The sequence below is a fragment of the Suricata suricatta genome, chromosome 4 (assembly GCF_006229205.1).
Source record: "Suricata suricatta isolate VVHF042 chromosome 4, meerkat_22Aug2017_6uvM2_HiC, whole genome shotgun sequence".
NCBI classification, from domain to species: Eukaryota; Metazoa; Chordata; class Mammalia; order Carnivora; family Herpestidae; genus Suricata; species Suricata suricatta.
The window spans coordinates 57,533,897-57,553,856 of NC_043703.1; the positions used below are offsets into that span (position 1 = coordinate 57,533,897).

General features: G+C 36.7%; 1 protein-coding gene across 8 annotated transcripts in view; it reads left to right on the forward strand.

Annotated features, from left to right (window-relative positions):
* Positions 1-19,960, forward strand: part of SETDB2 (SET domain bifurcated histone lysine methyltransferase 2) — a 65,686-nt gene that overhangs the window by 27,479 nt on the left and 18,247 nt on the right. For all 8 annotated transcript variants that reach the window (XM_029936781.1, XM_029936786.1, XM_029936783.1 and 5 more), the window contains one exon: positions 4,790-5,353. In XM_029936781.1, coding sequence (XP_029792641.1) covers positions 4,790-5,353 — 564 coding nt within the window. The remainder of the gene's footprint in view (positions 1-4,789; positions 5,354-19,960) is intronic.

The window sequence follows — 19,960 nt, forward strand, 5'->3', positions numbered from 1 at the left end:
TCTTCTTTCTGGAGTCCGTATTTTCTCCTTCCGCTCTTGCAGATGGGAGTAATGTCCTTCTCAGTTCGATAGATGGGGCAGACGGAATTTACAGAGCTCCCTTTCTCTCCGCCATCTTGGCTCCTCTCCTCCTCAAACTCTTCATTACTACAGAAAAACATTAAGGCGGTAATAAGGTATTGTTTTTCATTTATCAAATTGGTTAAAAATTTTAGAATAATTTATCACTCATACAGTGTAAATTGATCCAGCCTTTTTGAGAATCAGTTTGGTTAGCCTATATTGGTTAAAATGTGTGTACCTCCTAGCACCATGATTTTGATCTCTAAATGTTATTGCTCATTAAGTGGAACCATAGTCCTTTGGCGAAATGGCTGACTCCAGCCTAGGGCATCTTGTGACAGATATCAAGAAAGCTATCAAAGACTACCAGGTGTGTTAGACATAGGAGCAAACTTGAAAGAGCTCCCACTGGTTGAAAAATGGCATAATTTGAATATCAAAAGGAATAATCACTGTGATTTTCTTTAATTTTTTTAATGTTTGTTTATTTTTGAAAGAGACAGAGCATTAGCCGGGGAGGGGCAGAGAGAGAAGGATACACAGAATCTGAAGCTGGCTTCAGGCTCTGAACTGTGGGCACCGAGCCTGATACAGGGCTCAAACTCTTGAACCTTGGGGGTGTGACCTGAGCTGAAGTCAGATGCTTAACCAACTGAGCCCCTCAGGCACTCCTGTGATTGATTTAAAACTTAAAAACCCATGGGCTCATAATAACATTTAAAAAATCAGTCACTTTGGGGGCACCAGGGTGGTTTAGTTGGTTAAGTGTGCGACTTTGGCTCAGGTCATGGTCTCATGGTTTATGAATTTAAGCCCTATGTTGGGTTCTGTGCTGACAGCTTGGAGCCTGGAGCTTCAGATTCTGGTGTGTGTGTGTGTGTGTGTCTCTCTCTCAAAAACAAACATTAAACAAAATTCATAAATCAGTCACTTTGGTAGTTGCTAGGATACAACTCATCATTCTGAACACTAGTAATTAAAGAGAAAGAATCAAGCATTTATCCTGCCTTACCTATATTAACTGTATTTCAGATAACCCAAGAGTTGATGAGGAAAATTTCTTATCAAAGAATTCCAGCCAGAAAATACAGTAGAAATGGTAGAATTAGAAGATTGTTATTTTTACAGCTTCCCCCCATTCCCAAAGAAACAGTGGCCTTAGGCCAGTGCTGTTAAACTAACTGTGGTAAGAACAGGTGTTTTGTTTTGTTTTAAATTTCAAATTTATTGAGAATGAATACTCTTATAAAATGCAATGAAATGTTGCAGCAATGCTAAATTGCTGTAGAAGTTTCTAAACTTTTACAACTTTATATTTTCATACTTATTATGAATGGGTCGCCAACCATGGAGGCTGGCACCACCATACCTTGAGGAGCATTCGCCTAGATAATGAGTGAATAACAAAACTGTTAAGTGGAAGATTTATAGCACTGTCCTCCCAACACCCCCATCACCTAAATTGAACTTGAATCTAATCAAGCTTCTAGAACTGACTACTTACTGATTTACCAAATAGAGGGATAGAGGGAGGAGTTAAATGACACCACCACAAAGAAAGCCTCAATCAAATTCTAGAATGTGGGAAATGCTGCAGGACAAATGACACAGTTTATTCAACTGCAACAAATAAATGTCATGAAATGAAGAGGGCACTGCTATAAGATTAGAGATCAAAAGACATCTGAATCAAATACAACATTTGAGACTGAATTCTGATTCAAATTTTAAAATAATCACCGATATGTGAAGATGGGTCACTGAGATTGTATGTTTTTTTAAAAGCCTTATTTATTAGCTATATATACTGAATTATTTCAGGTAAAAGATGTAATGTCTAGGATTTTCTTTAGAATATTCCATGTTTTAGTGTGGGCAAGGGGAGAAAATAGAAGTAAAATAGCATGTTGATAACTACTAAAGATTGGTAACAAGTGTCAAAGATAAACAAAACCAGACATTAAAGTAATGAAAACTGATTTTATTCAGTAACTACTGAGATTAGGGGGAAAAGCTGAGTTCTATTCCAATTTATGCTAGTGACTAGTGTTTTAAAGGCAAATGAGGGAATAGAGGTAGAGGAAGAGAGGAACCCAACTGAAAAATTACAAAGAGTCAGTGTGAATGTTTATGAGGCCAGCTGTGTGTGCTAGTTGGAAATCATCAAAGTTAAGATCTATCCTCCCACAGAGACCGGAAGACAGAGGCCTTACCCTTCCTGATGATTTAACTTTCAAAGGAAGGCCCTTCAGGACCTTTAGAAAGGCACTCTTGAGTTATAGGAGATGAATACACAGCTTAGAGGAATGGAAGAGAGATTCACAAGTGTAAGCCCTTTTTAGTAAGCTCTAAGGAAGGAAGGTCAGGAGCTCATCTTTAGGTTTTGGCTATAAGAAACGGTAAACTGTCTTGACAGCTTTGAGCTTTCTTAGGTAGGCATGTTAGTGGTAGGCTTGGGTCATTGAGAGACATGGCCTTATGCTGCTAGAAGCCTTGCTGGAGTTTGGTTGTGGTAGTGCACAGGTTTGGATGGAGGCATCATGTGCTAAGAGTTCTTACAAGTACATGGGAATCCAATATATCAGATTTTTTAATGAGAAAATACAGTTATGTACATTTGCAAGTTTTATTAAAAAGAGGTTAAAATGTGTATTCTTGTTACCTGGTAATTCTTAAAGGAATGTACCTTAAGGTAATAATCAGGAATTTGATCAGGGATCCATGTATGACGATGTTGATCAAAGTAGTAATTTACAGGAAAATTGGAAACAAATGTTTTCAACATTAAAAGATTTATAAATACATTGTAGCACATTCTTTCATCTGTCAGATTGTCAGAGATCCCAAAACATCAAGAGACATTGGTTGATGAGGTTCTGCAAAAGCAAGTACTCTCATAAATTGCTCCAAGGGCTGACTGCATCATGGAGAGCAATTAGGCAGTCTTTACAAAATTACTAATTCATTTACCTTGTGACCTAGTACTGCCACTTCTGGAAACCTATTCTGAAGTAATCTTTACATGTATGAAGTTGTTATGCACAGGGTTATTCATTGCATCATGATTTGTAATAGCAAAAGATTGGATACCACAGAAGACTGGTTAAATAAATTGTGGCATTTATGCAAAGAATTGCTATATAGCTGGAAAAGGGATGGGGAACCTCCTATGTGCATTCAGTAAGTAGCCTCTAGTTACATGTGGCTGTTTAAATTTGAATTATTTGAATTAAATTTAATTGATCAACATTAAATTTAAAATTGTTTTTTGGTCACGCTAGTCACATTTGAAAGTGCTAAATAGCCACATATGGCTAGTGGGGCTCCCAAATTGAACAGCACAGATATGGAACATTTCCATCAATGCAGAAAGTCTTACTGGATAGTGCTGCTTTATATAGTGATTATAAAAATATCTCTAAAATATATATTTTATAATAAATAACATACCTAAAGACAGAAAATATTAAGTAAAAAAAAGCTTAGTTTCTTTATGAAATATTAAAACCAAAAGTTCCATACACATGGAGTCTTTTAAGAGATTTTTTTTTCCTTAAAATCAGTAACTCCTTCATTTTCTCATGTCAGTTTGTTATTTTCAAATATGTCAATGTGATGCCACATGTAATATATATTACAGGAAAAAACTGGTACGAGTGTTGAAGGATTCCTGATGAATCCATTATTTTTTAGGTAGCCTTTACTGTTTTTTTACAAGCAAAAATTTTGAACCCAAGCATGCCTAAAGAAGTAACATTCCTCAAAGTGCATGCTGTAAATAAACTCTAAGTTTGGTAGGTGCTGTAGTGCCGAATTACTGCTATAATCAAACTTTCTGGAATATTCTGAAACTATGTTGTATAATAGGAAAGATACTTGATGTATCTGCTTTCTGCTGAAGAATGAGTGTCTTTGGCATGCTAATGAAATGTCTCATAATGGGCTCCTAATTAGCCTCAGGGTGAGGGCTGCTCAACAAAAGACTAAAAACCTTGATTAGAAGCTTGAAACTTTCAGGCCTACCTCCCAACTTCCAGGGAGGGGAAAAGGGCTGGAGGTTGCTCCATGAGCAAATGATTTGGTCAATCATGCTTACATAATAAAGTCTCCATAAAAACCTCTAAATGGACAGGGTTCTGGAAGCTTTCCTGGTTGGTAAATACTTTGAGGTGCTGGGAGGGTGGTGCATACAGAGAGGGTAGGAAAACTCCGGGCCCGTTCCCACTTACCTTGCCTTATGCACCTCCTACATTTGGCTGTCCCTGAGTTGTATTTTTTATTATAAACTGGTAATAGTAATTAAAGTGTCTTTCTAGCAAATTATCAAATTTGATGATGTCATGTGTAAACCCCTGGGATGGTCAGAGGTTTGAGTGGCCTGGAACTTGTGTGTGGCATCTGAAATGGGGACAGTCTTGTGGGACTGAGCCCTTTAACATCTAGGAGCTGATGCTAGCTCCAGGTGGATATGTCAGAATTGAACGGAATTGTTGGACACCCAGTTGAAGAGGTATTTGGTGTCCAAAGGGAAAAAATCTTTAAGGTATAACTTCTATATGGCTACAGAACATAATAAGTAAAATGTGTATTTCAGAGTTTGGCTTACTGTAGTTATGTCTAAAAAGAAGATAATAGGAACTAATTACACCTTAATGTGCAGTGTTTTTTAAAAACGGGAAATTGTGCTATATATTTGAGATACTAATGAATAATTAATTTTAAACAGATCTACAAAAAATAAGAAAATTCCTCCTTTGGAAAATAAAGCTGCATATATTAAAGAAAAGAAATCACCTTTGAATTTACCTTACCAAAGTCATGACTGCTCTCGAACTTGTCTGATGAAAATGCCAGTAATCTTCAAGGGAGAAAACCCTCTGCAGCTACCAATCAAATGCCACTTCCAAAGACGACATGCCAAGACAAACTCTCATTCTTCAGCACTCCACGTGAGTTATAGAACCCCTTGTGGAAGGAGTCTACGAAACGTGGAGGAAGTTTTTCGTTACCTGCTTGAGACAGAGTGTAACTTTTTATTTACAGATAACTTTTCTTTCAATACCTATGTTCAGTTGACTCGGAATTACCCAAAACAAGAAGAAATTGTTTCTGATGTGGATATTAGCAATGGAATGGAATCGGTACCCATTTCTTTCTGTAATGAAATTGACAATAGAAAGCTTCCACAGTTTAAGTACAGAAGGACTATGTGGCCACGAGCGTATTATCTAAACAACTTTTCCAACATGTTTTCTGATTCATGTGACTGTTCTGAGGGCTGCATAGACATGTGAGTAGAGAAAACATGGCATTTCCAAACGTCTTCTGAATGCAGGGTACTTGTCAAGAAGTCCTTCTGTGTATCAGTTCTTCTGTCTGTCTAAACTCTGTTTACCAAGAATCTAAAATGGAAAGATACACTGTCCCACAAGCAATAGAAAAGAAAACTCCATGTCAAATAGTAAATTTAAAATTATTTCTCCCAAGGATGAGTATTTCCTTTAACCTAGAATCACAATCATAGTAACTACAAGTCCAGCTAATGCCATGTAACAGTGCCAGACACTGTGACAAGAGCTTTACATATATTTTTTTATTTAATCCTCACAAAACCTTTTAAGGTAGGTAATGTTACTTCTGTGTTACAAATGAGGAAGTTGAGAAGTCAATTTTAAGGTCATAGTGCAAACAAATTGAAAAGCCAGGATTTGAACCCATGCTCTTAACCATTATGTCTTATGTTACTTTTTAAAATTATTTTACTTTTACAAATATTTCCTTGCTACTTTTTTATAAATAATTATAATTAGTATTATCATAACATTGGCATTCTGTTAAAAAATTAAAACATTCTAATACATTAGGAATTTGAAAATTTTGTTTTAATGGTATGTAAGATACATGTATTTGTAGGTAGGCATATATAGAGTGCAGTGGCATTATATATGTTTAATTTAATGCAAATTCAGCTACCTGTACTAGGCAAAAGAAAAAGAGAAATAATTTAAATAGTAAAGATAGTAGTCTCACCATTTTCTCTGTTAGTTGAAGCATGAGTTGAGATACATGAGTATGCTTTTACCTCAGTTTGGCTCGGTGTTTTAGGCCAGTCATAGAGGAAATCTCTCATGGTGCCAGGTTTTGTTTTTTTAATAATAAGTTGTTGTTTGTTTTAACATTGCCTTGAAATATAATCTAACTACATGTGGCCAAGCTCAATCTCTCAGTGCTGGAGGGAAAACAAAAACAAAAAAACTGCTGGACACTGTTTACCTAATGGTCAACTTTTGAGATTTTTTTAAAAGAATCTTGGCTATATGAGATTTTTCCTTCAATACCATAGACAATAATCTTTATATAACTTGTGCCACCAGTATACATATTTTTATCTATTGGTCAGAAATTATAGGAGAAATCACAAAAGCAAAGGCTGAAACCCATTGGGATCTGGAAATAGACACAAGCACTGTGGCCAGGGTTTTGAACTCTTATAGGAATGGGAATTAAACATGTCCCATGCGTGGCATTGAGTGGGCACTGAGTTCTCCAGGGCATAGAAACAGGGACCTCTACAGAACTGGGAATAGGCTAATTATCTCACAAAGACTAAAATGAGATTAACAACCAGTTTCAGAGCAGTGAAACCCATAATCATAGCCAGAGCAATAGGGAAAGGAGTCAACATAAAGTAGTATCCAGGAGTAAATCCTACAGAAAGGTATGATTTCATACAAAGCACAGAGAGATATTTAGGACCATAAAGGCGGTGTGAATCCTAACAAATGGGAGAATTCATACCTGAAGAATCAGAGATAAATGCAGAATCTGATTAAAAGAGAATTTAAAGTAGGTATGTTTAAAATGTTAGAGAATTAAAATATTAGTACCCATGAAACAAGAAAAGGAGATTGGGGAAAAACATATACATGATAAAAAAAAAACATATGGAAATGTGGGAAATAAAACATGGGGTTATTGAAATTAAAAACTAAGTATATTGGGGCACCTGGGTGGCCCAGTCAGTTAAGCGTCTGACTTCAGCTCAGGTCATGATCTCACGGTTTGTAGGTTCGAGCCCCGCATCCAGCTCTGCTGACAGCTCAGAGCCTGAGACTGCTTCAGATTCTGTGTCTCCCTCTCTCTCTGTCCCTCCCCACTTGCATTCTGTCTCTCCCCTCACTCTCTCTCAAAAATAAATAAACATTAAAAAAAAAAAAACTAAATAGATGGTCTCAGTGGTAGAGTTTAGATAGCTGGAGAGAGCATTAGTGAATTACCAGGCAAAATGAAAGAGATCTTCCAGAATACAAACAGATAAAAGACATGGGGAAAGAAATTTACAAATTAAAAAATATGGAGGATAAAATGAGAAACTCCAGAATATAATTGAGAAGAAGAAAAGAGCAACATTTAAAGAGGTAATAGCTGAAATTTTTCCAGAATTGGAAAAAGGCCAGAGTCCCTGGAATGAAAAAAGCCTACTATATACTACAAAGGGAAAATAAAAATCAATGTACATCTAAATATATCATGATGTGGGGCACCTGGATGGCTCAGTCGGTTAAGCCTCCGACTTCGGCTCAGGTCAGATCTCACGTTCGTGGGTTCGAGCCCCACGTGGGGCTCTGTGCTGACAGCTAGCTCAGAGCCTGGAGCTAGCTTCAGATTCTGTGTCTCCTTCTCTCTCTCCTCTTCCCCCTCTCATGCTCTGTCTCTCTCTGTATCAAAAATAAATAAAATATTAAAATAAATAAATAAATATGATGCAACGTAAAAAGGTACAGAATAAATCTTAAACACTATCAGAAAAAAATAGATTGATAGCACACATCTCATCAGAAATAAAAGAAGACACAAACAGGCAGATTAGCTTCAAATCCCAAAGGAGAATAACTAAAACTAGAATACTGTACGAAGCCAGACCAGTCTTTTTACAGGAGGATGTTCAAACAATTACATAGCAATTAAAGACATGCATATATACTTTCCAGCAATAGTACTTTTAAGTATATCTAGAGTATTGTTTTCTAAGCTACAGATTTAGTGGGATGTAAAATCATTAGAGTGGTTGTAACTAGCATTTTTAAAAATTAAATAGTTAAAATACCCAAGGGGCACCTGACTGACTCACTTGGGAGAGCATCACTCTTGATCTTGGAGTTAAGTTCGAGCCCTGCATTTGGTATACTAATTACTTAAAATTTTAAACAGGAAAAAAAAGAACAAGTGCATCATACGTAGGGTAAAGTTTCATGTCATTGTGTCAGTTTATACACATACATAGAGAAATAGATATGCCTGAATGGGATCATGAAGAACATGTATTATTGTGGGTCATAGTCAAAAATATTTGAGAGATACTATTCTAGAGGTATGTACACATAAGCAGAAGAAAAAGCTGTTCACTGCAGTATTGTTTGTAATATTGAAAACTAGAAGCAACTTTGTTATATACTAAGCAACTTAAATTGCTTATCTAAATGCTGTCAGAAAATTAAAAGGAATTAACTAGATTTGTATATAACACGAATCTCAAAAACACTATTTTGAATGAAAAAGGCAAGTGGTAGGATAATAACTATAGTGAACTTTTAAAAACAGTATGTTTGTAGGTATATGTATGTATGTAAAAGTATAGAGAATGTAGCACCAAATCTTTTGAAAGTTGAGTTTTTATATGTAATGTTTTATTCCTAGAGATGATATATACAGTGTTTTTCTCCACATCCTCACCAACACTCATTATTTCTATGGGGTACTAGATATTCAGATAGGTGTAAAGTGATGTATCTCACTGGTTTTTGTTTGTTTTCATTGTGGTTTTGATTTTCATTTCCCTGATACTTGGTGATGTTGAGCATCTTTTCATATGTCTGTTGGTTGTCTGTATATCTTCTTTGGAAAAATGTATATTCGGGTCCTCTGCCTATTATTTAATCAGATTATTTGGTTTTTTGGTTTTGAGTTGTGTGAGTTTTTTTGTCTGTTTTGGATATTAGCACCTTATCAGGTATGCCATTTGCAAATATGTTCTCCCATTGAGTAGGTTGCCATTTTGTTTAGTTGATGGTTTCCCATGCTGTGCCAATAGTTTATTTTTGCTTTTCTTTCCTTTGCCTCAAGAGCCATATCTAGAAAAATGTTTCTACAGCCCATGTCAAGGAAATGGCTGCCTATGTTTTCTTCTAGGAGTTTTATTGTTTTAGATATCAAATTTAGGTCTTTAATCCATTTTTAGTTCATTTTTGTGTATGGTGTGGGAAAGTGGCCCAGTTTCATTCTTTGGCATGCAACTGTCCAGTTTTCCCAGTAGCATTTATTGCAGAAACTGTCTTTCCCCCATTGTATATTCTTGTCTCCTTTGTTGAAGATTAACTGACCATGTGAATGTACATCTATTTCTAGACTCTGTATCTGTTCCATTGATCTAAGTGTCTTTTCTTTTTTTGCCAGTACCATACGATTGTGTTTATTATAACTTTGTAGTATGTCTTGATATCTGAGATTGTGTTACCTCCAGCTTTTTTCTTCTTTCCCCAAGATTGCTCTGGATCTTTAGAGCCTTTTGTGGTTCCATACAACTTCTAGTATTATTTGTTCTGATTGTGTGAAAAATACTATTGGTATTTTGAAAGGGATTGCATTGAGTCTGTAGATTTCTTTGAGTAATGTGGACATTTTAACAATATTAATTCTCTCAGTCCATGAATATGGAATATTTTTCCATTTGTTTGTGTCACCTTCAGTTTCTTTCATAAGTGTTCTATGGTTTTCAGAATACAGGTTTTTTTAAATCTTCTTCCTAGTTTTATTCCTAGATATTTTATTCTTTTTGGTGCAATTATAAATGGAATTGTTTTTTCTTTTTTCTTTATTAATTAAATAGTTTATTACCAAGTTAGTTTCCATATAACACCCAGTGCACTTTCCCACAAGTGCCCCTCTCTATGACCATCACTCCCCATTCCCTTACTCCCTCCTGCTTCATCCCTCAGTTTGTTTTCAGTATTCAAGAGTCTCTCATGATTTGCCTCACTCCCTCTCCCTAACTCTCCCCCCCACCCCCTGCCTTTCCCCTTCCCGTGGTCTCCTGTTAGGTTTCTCCTGTTAGACCTATGAGTGAAAACATATGGTATCTATCCTTCTCTGTCTGACTGATTTCGCTTAGCATGACTCCCTCTAGATCCGTCCACTTTGCTACAAATGGCCAGATTTCATTCTTTCTCATTTCCATGTAGTATCCCATTGTGTGTGTGTGTGTGTGTGTGTGTGTGTGTGTGTGTGTTTATGTATGTGTATATATACACACACACATTCATCAGTTGGTAGACATTTAGACTCTTTCATGATTTGGCTATTATTTAAAGTGCTGCTATGAACATTGGGGTACATGTGCCCCTAGGCATCAGCTCTTCTGTATCCTTTGGGAAGATCCCCAGTAGTGCTATTGGTGGATCATAGGGGATTTCTATTGATAGTTTTTTGAGGAACCTCCATACTGTTTTCCAGAGCAGCTGCACCAGATTACATTCCAACCAACAGTGCAGGAGGGTGCCTGTTTCTCCACATCCTCGCCAGCATCTATAGTCTCTTGATCTGTTCATTTTAGCCACTCTGACCAGTGTGAGGTGGTATCTCAATGTGGGGGGTTTTTTAAATTATTTTTTTATGTTTTTTAATTTACTTTTGAGAGACAGACAGAGACAGTGTGAGCAGGGGTGGGTCAGAGAGAGAGGGAGACACAGAATCTGAAGACAGGCTCCAGGCTCTGAGCCAGCTATCAGCACAGAGCCTGATGCGGGGCTCAAACCCACGAACTGTGAGATCATGACCTGAGCTGAAGCCAGACGCTCGACTGACTGAGCCACCCAGGCACCCTGCTCAGTGTGGTTTTGATTTGTATTTCCCTGATGATGAGTGACACTTAGCATTGTTTCCACATGCCTGTTGGCCATCTGGATGTTCTCCCTGAAAAAGTGTCTATTCATGTCTTCTGCCCATTTCTTCACTGAATTATTCATTTTTTGGGTGAGTTCCTTGTAGATTTTGGATACTAGCCCTTTATCTGATATGTCATTTGCAACTATCTTTTCCATTCTGTCAGTTGCCTATTAGTTTTCTTGATTGTTTCCTTTGCAGTGCAGAAGCTTTTTATCTTGATGAGATCCCAAAAGTTCATTTTTGCTCTTGATTCCCTTGCCTTTGGGGATGTGTCGAGTAGGAAATTGCTGCGGTTGAGGTCAAGGAGGTTGTTTCCTGCTTTCTCCTCTAGGATTTTGATGGTTTCCTGTCTCACATTCAGGTCCTTTATCCATTTTGAGTTTATTTTTGTGTATGGCATAAGAAAGTGGTCTAGTTTCTTTCTTCTGCATGTTGCTGTCCAGGTCTCCCAGCACCATCTGTTAAAGAGGCAGTCTTTTCCACTGGATACTTTTTCCTGCTTTGTCAAAGATTAATTGGCTGTACATTTGTGGGCCCAGTTCTGGGTTCTCTATTCCATTGGTCTGTATGTCTGTTTTTGTGCCAATACCATACTGTCTTGATGATGACAGCTTTGTAGTAGACGCTAAAGTCTGGAATTGTGATGCCTCCCATTTTGTTTTCTTCTTCAGTATTACTTTGGCTATTCAGGGGTTTTTGTGGTTCCATACGAATTTGAGGATAGTTTGTTCTAGCTTTGAGAAGAATGTTGGTGCAATTTTGATGGGGATTGCATTGAAGGTATAGATTGCTTTGGGTAATAATGACATTTTAACAATGTTTATTCTTATTCATGAGCATGGGATGTTTTTCCATTTCTTGGCATCTTCTTCCGTTTCTTTCATAAGTTTTCTATAGTTTTCATCATATAGGTCTTTTACATCTTTGTTTGGTTAGGTTTATTCCTAGGTATTTTATGGTTTATCCTGCAATTGTGAATGGGATCAGTTTCTTAATTTCTCTTTCTGTTGCTTCATTAGTGGTGTATAAAAATGCAACCGATTTCTGTACGTTGATTTTTAGCCTGCGACTTTGCTGAATTCATGGATTAGCTCTAGAAGGCTTCTAGTGGAGTCGATCCAGTTTCCCATGTAGAGTATCATGTCATCTGCAAAAAGTGAAAGTTTGACTTCTTCTTTGCTGATTCTGATGCCTTTTATAATCTTTTGGTGTCTGATTGCTGATGCTAGGAGACTTCCAGCACTATGTTAAACAACAGTGATGAGAGGGAAATCCCTGTCGTGTTCCTGATCTCAGGGGGAGAGATCTCAGTTTATCCCCATTGAGGATGATATTAGCTGTGGGCTTTTCATAAATTGCTTTAATAATGTTTAAAGAAGTTCCTTCTATCTGATGTTCTCGAGGATTTTTATTAAGAAGTGATGTTGTATTTTGTCAAATGCTTTTTCTGCATCTATTCACAGGATCATATGATTTTAATCTTTTCTTTTGTTAATGTGATGTATCAGAGTGGTGGATTTGCAAATATTGAACCAGCCCTGTAACCCAGGAATGAATCTCACTTGATCATGATGGATAATTCTTTTTATATGCTGTTGAATTCAATTTGCTAGTGTCATGTTGAATATTTTTGCATCTGTATTCATTAAGAATATTGGCCTCTAGTTCTCTTTTTTTGTTGGGTCTCTGGTTTGGAAATCAAAGTGATACTTGCTTCGTAGAATGAGTCTGGAAGTCTTCCTTTTATTTCTATTTTGTGGAATAACTTGAGAAGATGGGTGTTAACTCTGCTTTAAAGTCTGGTAGAATTCCCCTGGGAATCGATCCGACCCTGGGCTTTTATTCTTTGGGAGATTTTTGATAACTGATTCGATTTTTTCACTCGTTATGGGTCTGTTCAGAGTTTCTATCTCTTCTCGTTTGAATTTTTGTAGTGCATGTGTGTTTAGGAATTTGTCTATTTCTTCTAGATTGTCCAGTTTGTTGGCATATAACTTTTATAGTAATCTCTGATGATTGCTTGTATTTCTGAGGGATCAGTTTTAATAAGTCCATTTTCCTTCATGATTTTGTCTATTTGGGTGTTCTCTCTTTTCTTTCTAAGGAGCCTAGCTAGAGGTTTATCAATTTTGTTTATTTTTTTGAAAAACCAACTCTTGGTTTCATTGATCTGTTCAGTTGTTTTTTGTATTCTATATTGTTTATTTCTGCCCTGATCTTTATTATTTATCCTCTTCTGCTGGGTTTGGGGTGCTTTTGCTGCTCCCCTTCTAGTTTCCTTAGGTGCTCTGTTAGATTTTGAATTTGTGCTTTTCCTAATTTGTTGAAATTAGGCCTGAATTGCAATATACTTTCCTCTTAGGACTGCCTTTGATGCATTCCAGAGAGTTTGAATTGTATTTTCATTTTCATTTGTTTCCATATATTTTTTAATTTCTTCTCTAATTGCCTGATTGTCCCAATCATTCTTCAGTAGGGTGGTTTTTAACTTCCACATTTTTGGAGGTTTTCCAGATTTTTCCTGTAGTTGATTTCAAGTTTCATGGCATTCTGAAAGTGTGCATGGTATGGTCTCAGTGCATTTGTATTTATAGAAGGCTGTTTTATGCCCCAGTATGTGATCTATCTTGGAGAATGTACCATGTGCACTCAAGAAGAAAGTGAATTCCCTAGTTTCAGGATGCAGAGTTCTAAATATAACTATTAATATCTGTTCTGGTGTGCCATTCAGGTCCATTGTTTCTTTAATGATTTTCTGTCTGGTTGATCTATCCCTTGCTGTAAATGGAATATTAAAATCCCCTGCAATTAGCACATTCTTATCAATAAGATTGTTTCTGTTTGTGATTAGTTGTTTTATATATTTGGGTGCTCCCAAATTTGGCACATAGATGTTTATAATCGTTAGTTCATCCTGATGGAGATACCCTGTAATTATTATATAATGTCCTTCCTCATCTTTTGTTACTGCCTTTAAAGTCCAGTTTGTCCGATATAAGTATGGCTACTCCAGCTTTCTTTTGGCGTCCAGTCATATGATAGATATTTCTCCATCCCCTTACTTTCAATCTGAAGGTGTCTTCAGATCTAAGGTGAGTCTCTTGTAGACAGCAAATTGATTGGTTTTGGTTTTTGATCCATTCTGCTACCCTGTGTCGTTTGGTTGGAGCATTCAGTCCATTTACATTCAGTGTTATTATTGAAAAATGTGGGTTTAGGTTCATTGTGTTCTCTGTAGAGTTCATGTTTGTATTGATGTCTCTGGTGTCTTATATTCCTTGCTACATTTCTCTCATAGAGTCCTTCTTAGGATTTCTTGTAGGGCTGGTTTGGTGGTGATGAATTCTCTCATTTTTTGTTTATTTGGGAAAACCTTTTTTTTTTTCTCCTTCTATTTTGAATGACAGGCTCACTGGATAAAGAATTCTTGGTTGCATTTTTTCCTGTTCATCACATTGAAGATTTCCTGCCATTCCTTTCTGGCCTGCCACATTTCAGTAGATAGGTCTGTAACCACTCTGATATGTTTCCCTTTGTATGTTAGGGTCCTTTTCTCCCTAGCTGCTTTCAGAATTCTCTCTTTATCTTTATATTTTGCCAGTTTCACTATGATATGTCATGCCGAAGGTCAGTTCAAGTTACGTCTTAGGGGAGTTCTATGTGCTCTTGAATTTCAATGTCCTTTTCTTTCCCCAGATTAGAGAATTTTTTGGCTATAATTTGATCCAGCACTCCTTCAGAACCTTTTTCTCTTTCTTCCTCTTCAGGAACTCCTATGATACACTTATCGTTCCATTTGATTGTATCACTCAGGTCTCAAATTCTCCTTTCCTGCTCCTGTATCAATTTCTCTCTTTTTCTCAGCTTCCTCTTTTGCTATAACTGTGTCTCCTAATTCATCTGTTCTCCTCTCTGCTTCTTCAATCCATGCAGTGGCAGCCTCCATTATTATGCACCTCATTTATAGCCTTTTGAAGGTCTCTAGTCTTTGTATCAATAGCTTCTCTGATGGCTTCCATGCTTTTTTCAAGCCCAGTGATTAAATTTATGAGAATTATTTTAAATTCTTGTTCAGTTATGTTGCTTGTGTCTTTGAACAGTTCTGTAGCTGTGATTTCTTTCTGGGATTTCCTTAGAGGAGAGTTCTTTCATTTCATCATTTTGGCCAGCTTTCTGTCTCTTGTCAGTTTTAAAAGCTCGTTCTGCACTGTGCGCCTGTTAGTATTACTCCATTAAAGGAGGCTCTTTGTCCAGGGCCTGTCATTTCAGGAGATGTTCTTTTAATGGTATCTCCCAGTTTCTCTTGTTATGCCTTTGATTAATTTCTTTCCCTACTCAGTGATATTTGGGACTCTACACCATGTGTGCTTTGGCATGTTTCTTGAGGTAGCCCTAAAAAGGAAAACAGACAGACAAACACACAGGGAACAAAAGCATGCAAACGCAAAGACAGATCAAGTAAATGAGCAAACCAAAAGGGGAAAGAAAAAAGAGAAAAGAAAAGAGAGGACAGGAAAGGAAAAAAAGAAGGTGGGGTGGGGGGGACAGAAACAGCCAAAGATAAAGGGCAGTCTGAGAGCATAAAACCTGTGGGAGAGAGAAGAATGAGATAAGGGAAAATATATCTGGATGGTAAGAGTCGATCTAATCATAGCAGTGCATAAATGTTGGTCTTTCCCAGACTCTAGCGGGGAAAGGGAGAAGGGAAGGAAAAAGGAATATAGAAAAGAGGATACAAGGGGAAAAAAATTACAGAATTTAAAAAAAAATAAGAAAAAAAGGAAAATAAAGAAAAAAAAGAAAAGTAATAAAAATAATTTTTTTAAAAAGCAGCTCTTCAGTGTGGGTAGGGGTGGTTTGATATAGGTAGGTCGGGTCTCAGGGGCTGCTGTCTGAGGCCACACCTTAGTGGTTGTGGGGAGAAGAATGGCGGTGCCCCAAACCCCCCTCAGACCATGTGATGCCAGCCACTCTCTTGAGTCCCAACTCCCCCATGCCACAGATGGGTCAGGTTGCTTTGGTTTTCTAAGTTCCACCAGGTTTCTAAATCCTAGTCCGTGCACTTTAATACTGCCGCCACAGTTAAAATGATCTCCCGCAGGCAGGTGGCTTTCTGGCCGGGATTGAGTAGGGGGACTGGGGAGCCAGCTTATCCCTGGCTCTATCTGAAATTGGCGAGCTGCTGAGCCCAAGGGAGAACAAGCCCGCTGAGGGGGATGGATTTCTCTCCCCTTGACCACCGGCTACACATGAGGTGTTTGTGTCTCTCCTTCCTGAGCTGAAGTCTCCCCTCTCCATACATAACTCTAAGAGCTTTTCCAGTCTCTCTTCACCTTGTTAATAGTGTGTAGAAATGCAACAGATTTCTGGGGCTTTTTGTCTTGCATTTTAATTTTTACTTTTTATTAAGATTTTTATTTTAATTCCAATATACTTAACATACAGTGTTATATTAGTTTCAGGTGTACATTATAACAATTCAGCAGTTCTGTACATTACTCAGTCCTCATGATAAGTGTACTCTTAATCCCCGTCAGCTATTTCACCTATTCCCCCACTCACCTCCCCTCTGGTAACCATCAGTTTGTTCTGAAGAGTCTGTTTCTTGATTTGTCTCTCTGTGTATGTCTCTCTCTCTCTCTAAGTTTTATTTATTTATTTTGAGAGAAAAAGAGAGCGTATGTACACACAGGTTGGGGAAGGGCAGAGAGAAGGAGAAAGAGAATCCCAAGCAGACTCCAGGCTGTCAGCACACAGCCTGATGCAGAGCTCGAACCCACTAACTGAGCCACCCAGGCATCCCATCTCTCTCTTATTTTATTCCTTTGTTCATTTACTCCGCTTTTTAAATTCCACATATGACTGAAGTCATATGGTATTTGTCTTTAATTTATCTCTAGCATTATACTCTCAAGCTCCATCCATGTTGTTGCAAATAGGATTTCATTTGGGTTTTTTTGTCTGAATAATATGCCATCATGTGTGTGTGTGTGTGTGTGTGTGTGTGTGTGTGTGTGTGTACAACATACCAACTCTTCTTTATTCATTCATCTGTCAGTGGAACCTGGGCTGCTTCCGTAATTAGGCTATTGTATATAATGCTGTAGTAAACATAGGGGTGCATATATCCTTTTGAATTAGTCTTTTTTTTATTATTTGGGTAAATACCTAGTACGGTGATTATTGGATCACAAAGGTTTTAACTTTCTGACAAACCTCCATATGGTTTTCCACAGTGGCTGTACCTGTGTGCGTTCACATCAACAGTATAAGAGAATTCCTTTTTCTCCACATCTTCATCAAAACTTGTTTCTTGTGTTTTTGATTTTAGCCATTTTGGAAGGTGTGAGATGATATCTTCCTGTAATTTTGATATGCATTTCCCTGATAATGGGTAATGTTGAGCATCTTTTCATGTGTCTGTTAGCCATATGTCTTCTTTGGAGAAATTTCTGTTCATATCAGCCGTGCATTTCTTAATTGGATTATTTGTCCTTTGGGTGTTAAATTATATACGTTCTTATATTTTGGATACTAACTTGTTATCAGATATGTCATTTGCAAATATATTCTCTCATTCCATAGATTGTCTTTTAGTTTTCTTAATGGTTTCCATTGCTATGTAGAAGCCTTTTATTTTGATATGATCCCAATAGTTTATTTGTTCTTCTATTTCCCTTGCCTGAGGAGACATATCTAGAAAAATTTTGCTTCAACCGATGTCAGAGAAATTGCTGCCTGTGCTCTCTTCTAGGACTTTTGGTTTCATGTCTCACGTTGAGGTCCTTAACCCATTTTATTTTTTTATGTATGGTATGAGAAAGTGGTCCAGTTTTATTCTTTTGCAGGTAGCTGTCATGTTTTCCCCACACTATTTGTCGAAGAGAGTGTCTTTTTCCCATTGCATATTCTTGCCTCTTTTGTCATTTAGTTGATGATATAATCATGAGTTTGTTTCAGGTTTTTCTTTCCTGTTCTTTTTTTTTTTTTTTTATAATAGTTTATTGTCAAATTAGTTTCCATATTTCCTGTTCTTGTGATATGTGTGTCTGTTTTTGTGTTAGTACCATACTATTTTGGTTACTACAGCTTTGTAGCATAACTTAAAATCTGGAATTGTGATGCTTCCAGCTTTGTTTTTCTCTTTTTCAAGACTGTTTTGGCTATTTGGGGTGTGTGTGTCTATACAAATTTTAAGATTATTTGTTTTAGTTCTGTAAAGAATGCTGTTGGTATTTTAACAGGATTGCATTACATCTGTAGATTGCTTTCGGTAGTATAGACATTTTAACAGTATTCTTCCAATCCATGAGCATGGAATATCTTTCCATTTGTTTCTGTCTTTGATTTCTTTCATCAATTGTATTTAGAGTACAGGTTTTTCACCTTGGTTAAGTTTTTCTTTTAAATTTCTTAATATTAATTTACTTTTGAGAGAAAGGGTACGAGCTAGGGAGGGGCAGAGAGAGAGAGGGAGACCCAGAATCTGTAGCAGGCTGTTAGCACAGCTGTCAACACAGATCCTGATGTGGGGCTTGAATGCATGAACTGCAAGATCATGACCAGTGCCCAAGTCAGACATATAACCAACTGAGCCACCCAGGCACCCCCAGTTTGATTGTTTATTCTCAGGTATTTTATTATTTTGGTACATTTTTTTTTTTTAATGTTTGTTATCTCTGAGAGAGAGACACAGAATCTGAAGCAGGTTCCAGGCTCTAAACTGTTAGCACAGAGACTGACGCAGGGCTTGATGAACTGCAAGATCAGGATCTGAGCCAAAGGCAGGTACTTAACCATCTGATCCACCCAGCTGTCCCTATTTTAGTACAACTGTAAATGAGATTGCTTTCTTAATTTCTTTTTGTATTACTTAATGTAGAGAAATGCAATGGATTTCTGTACAACAATTTTGTATCCTCTGATTTTACTAAATTCATTTATCAATTCTAGTAGTCTTTTTGGTGGAGTCCTTAGGGTTTTCTGTATATATTATGTTATCTGCAAATAGTGACAATATTACTTTTTTCTTAGTAATTTGGATGCCTCTTATTTCTTTTTCTTATCTGATTACTGTGGCTAGGAATTTCTGTATTATGTTGAATAAAAGTCATGGGAGTGGATATTCTGGTCTTATTCCTGATCATAGAGGAAAGGCTCTCAGGTTTCACCACTAAGTATGATGTTAGCTCTGAGTTTGTCATGTATGGCCTTTATTATGTTGACGATGTTCCCTCCAACCCCCCTGTGTTGAGGTTTTGTTGTTGTTGTTGTTGTTGTTTTATCATGAACAATGTTGAATTTTGTCAAATGCTTTTTGTGAATCTATTGAGATGATCCTATGATTTTTATCCTTCATTTTGTTAATGTTGAGTATCACGTTGGTTTATTTGCATATATTGAACCATCTGTGCATCTTAGGAAAAATCCCATTTGATTGTGGTGAATTTTTAATGTATTATTGAATTTTGTTTGCTAATCTTTTATTGAAGTTTTTTGCATATGTGTTCATCAGGGATCTTTGCCTGTAGTTTTATTTTTTTTTGTAATGTACCTATTTGGTTTTGGTATCAAGATAATGCTGGCCTCATAGAATGTATTTAGAAGTTTTCCTTTCTCTTCTGTTTTTTAGAATATTTGAGAATAGGTATTAACTCTTCTTTAACTGGAGTTTTTTAATTTCCAGTTCAGTTTTGTTACTAGTAATAAGCTTATTCAGATTTTCTATTTCTTGATATAGTTTTGGAAAATTGTATGTTTCTGTGAACTTATCCATTTCTTCTAGGTAGTTAACTTGCAGGCATGTAATTTTTCATAAGTCTTTTATCTCAACATTCTTTGTATTTCTTCTTAACATCCTTTGTATTTCTGTAGTGTCAGTTGTTACTTCACCCCTTTCATTTCTGATTTTATTTATTTGTATCCTCTTTTATTCATTTTTTAATATTTATTTTTT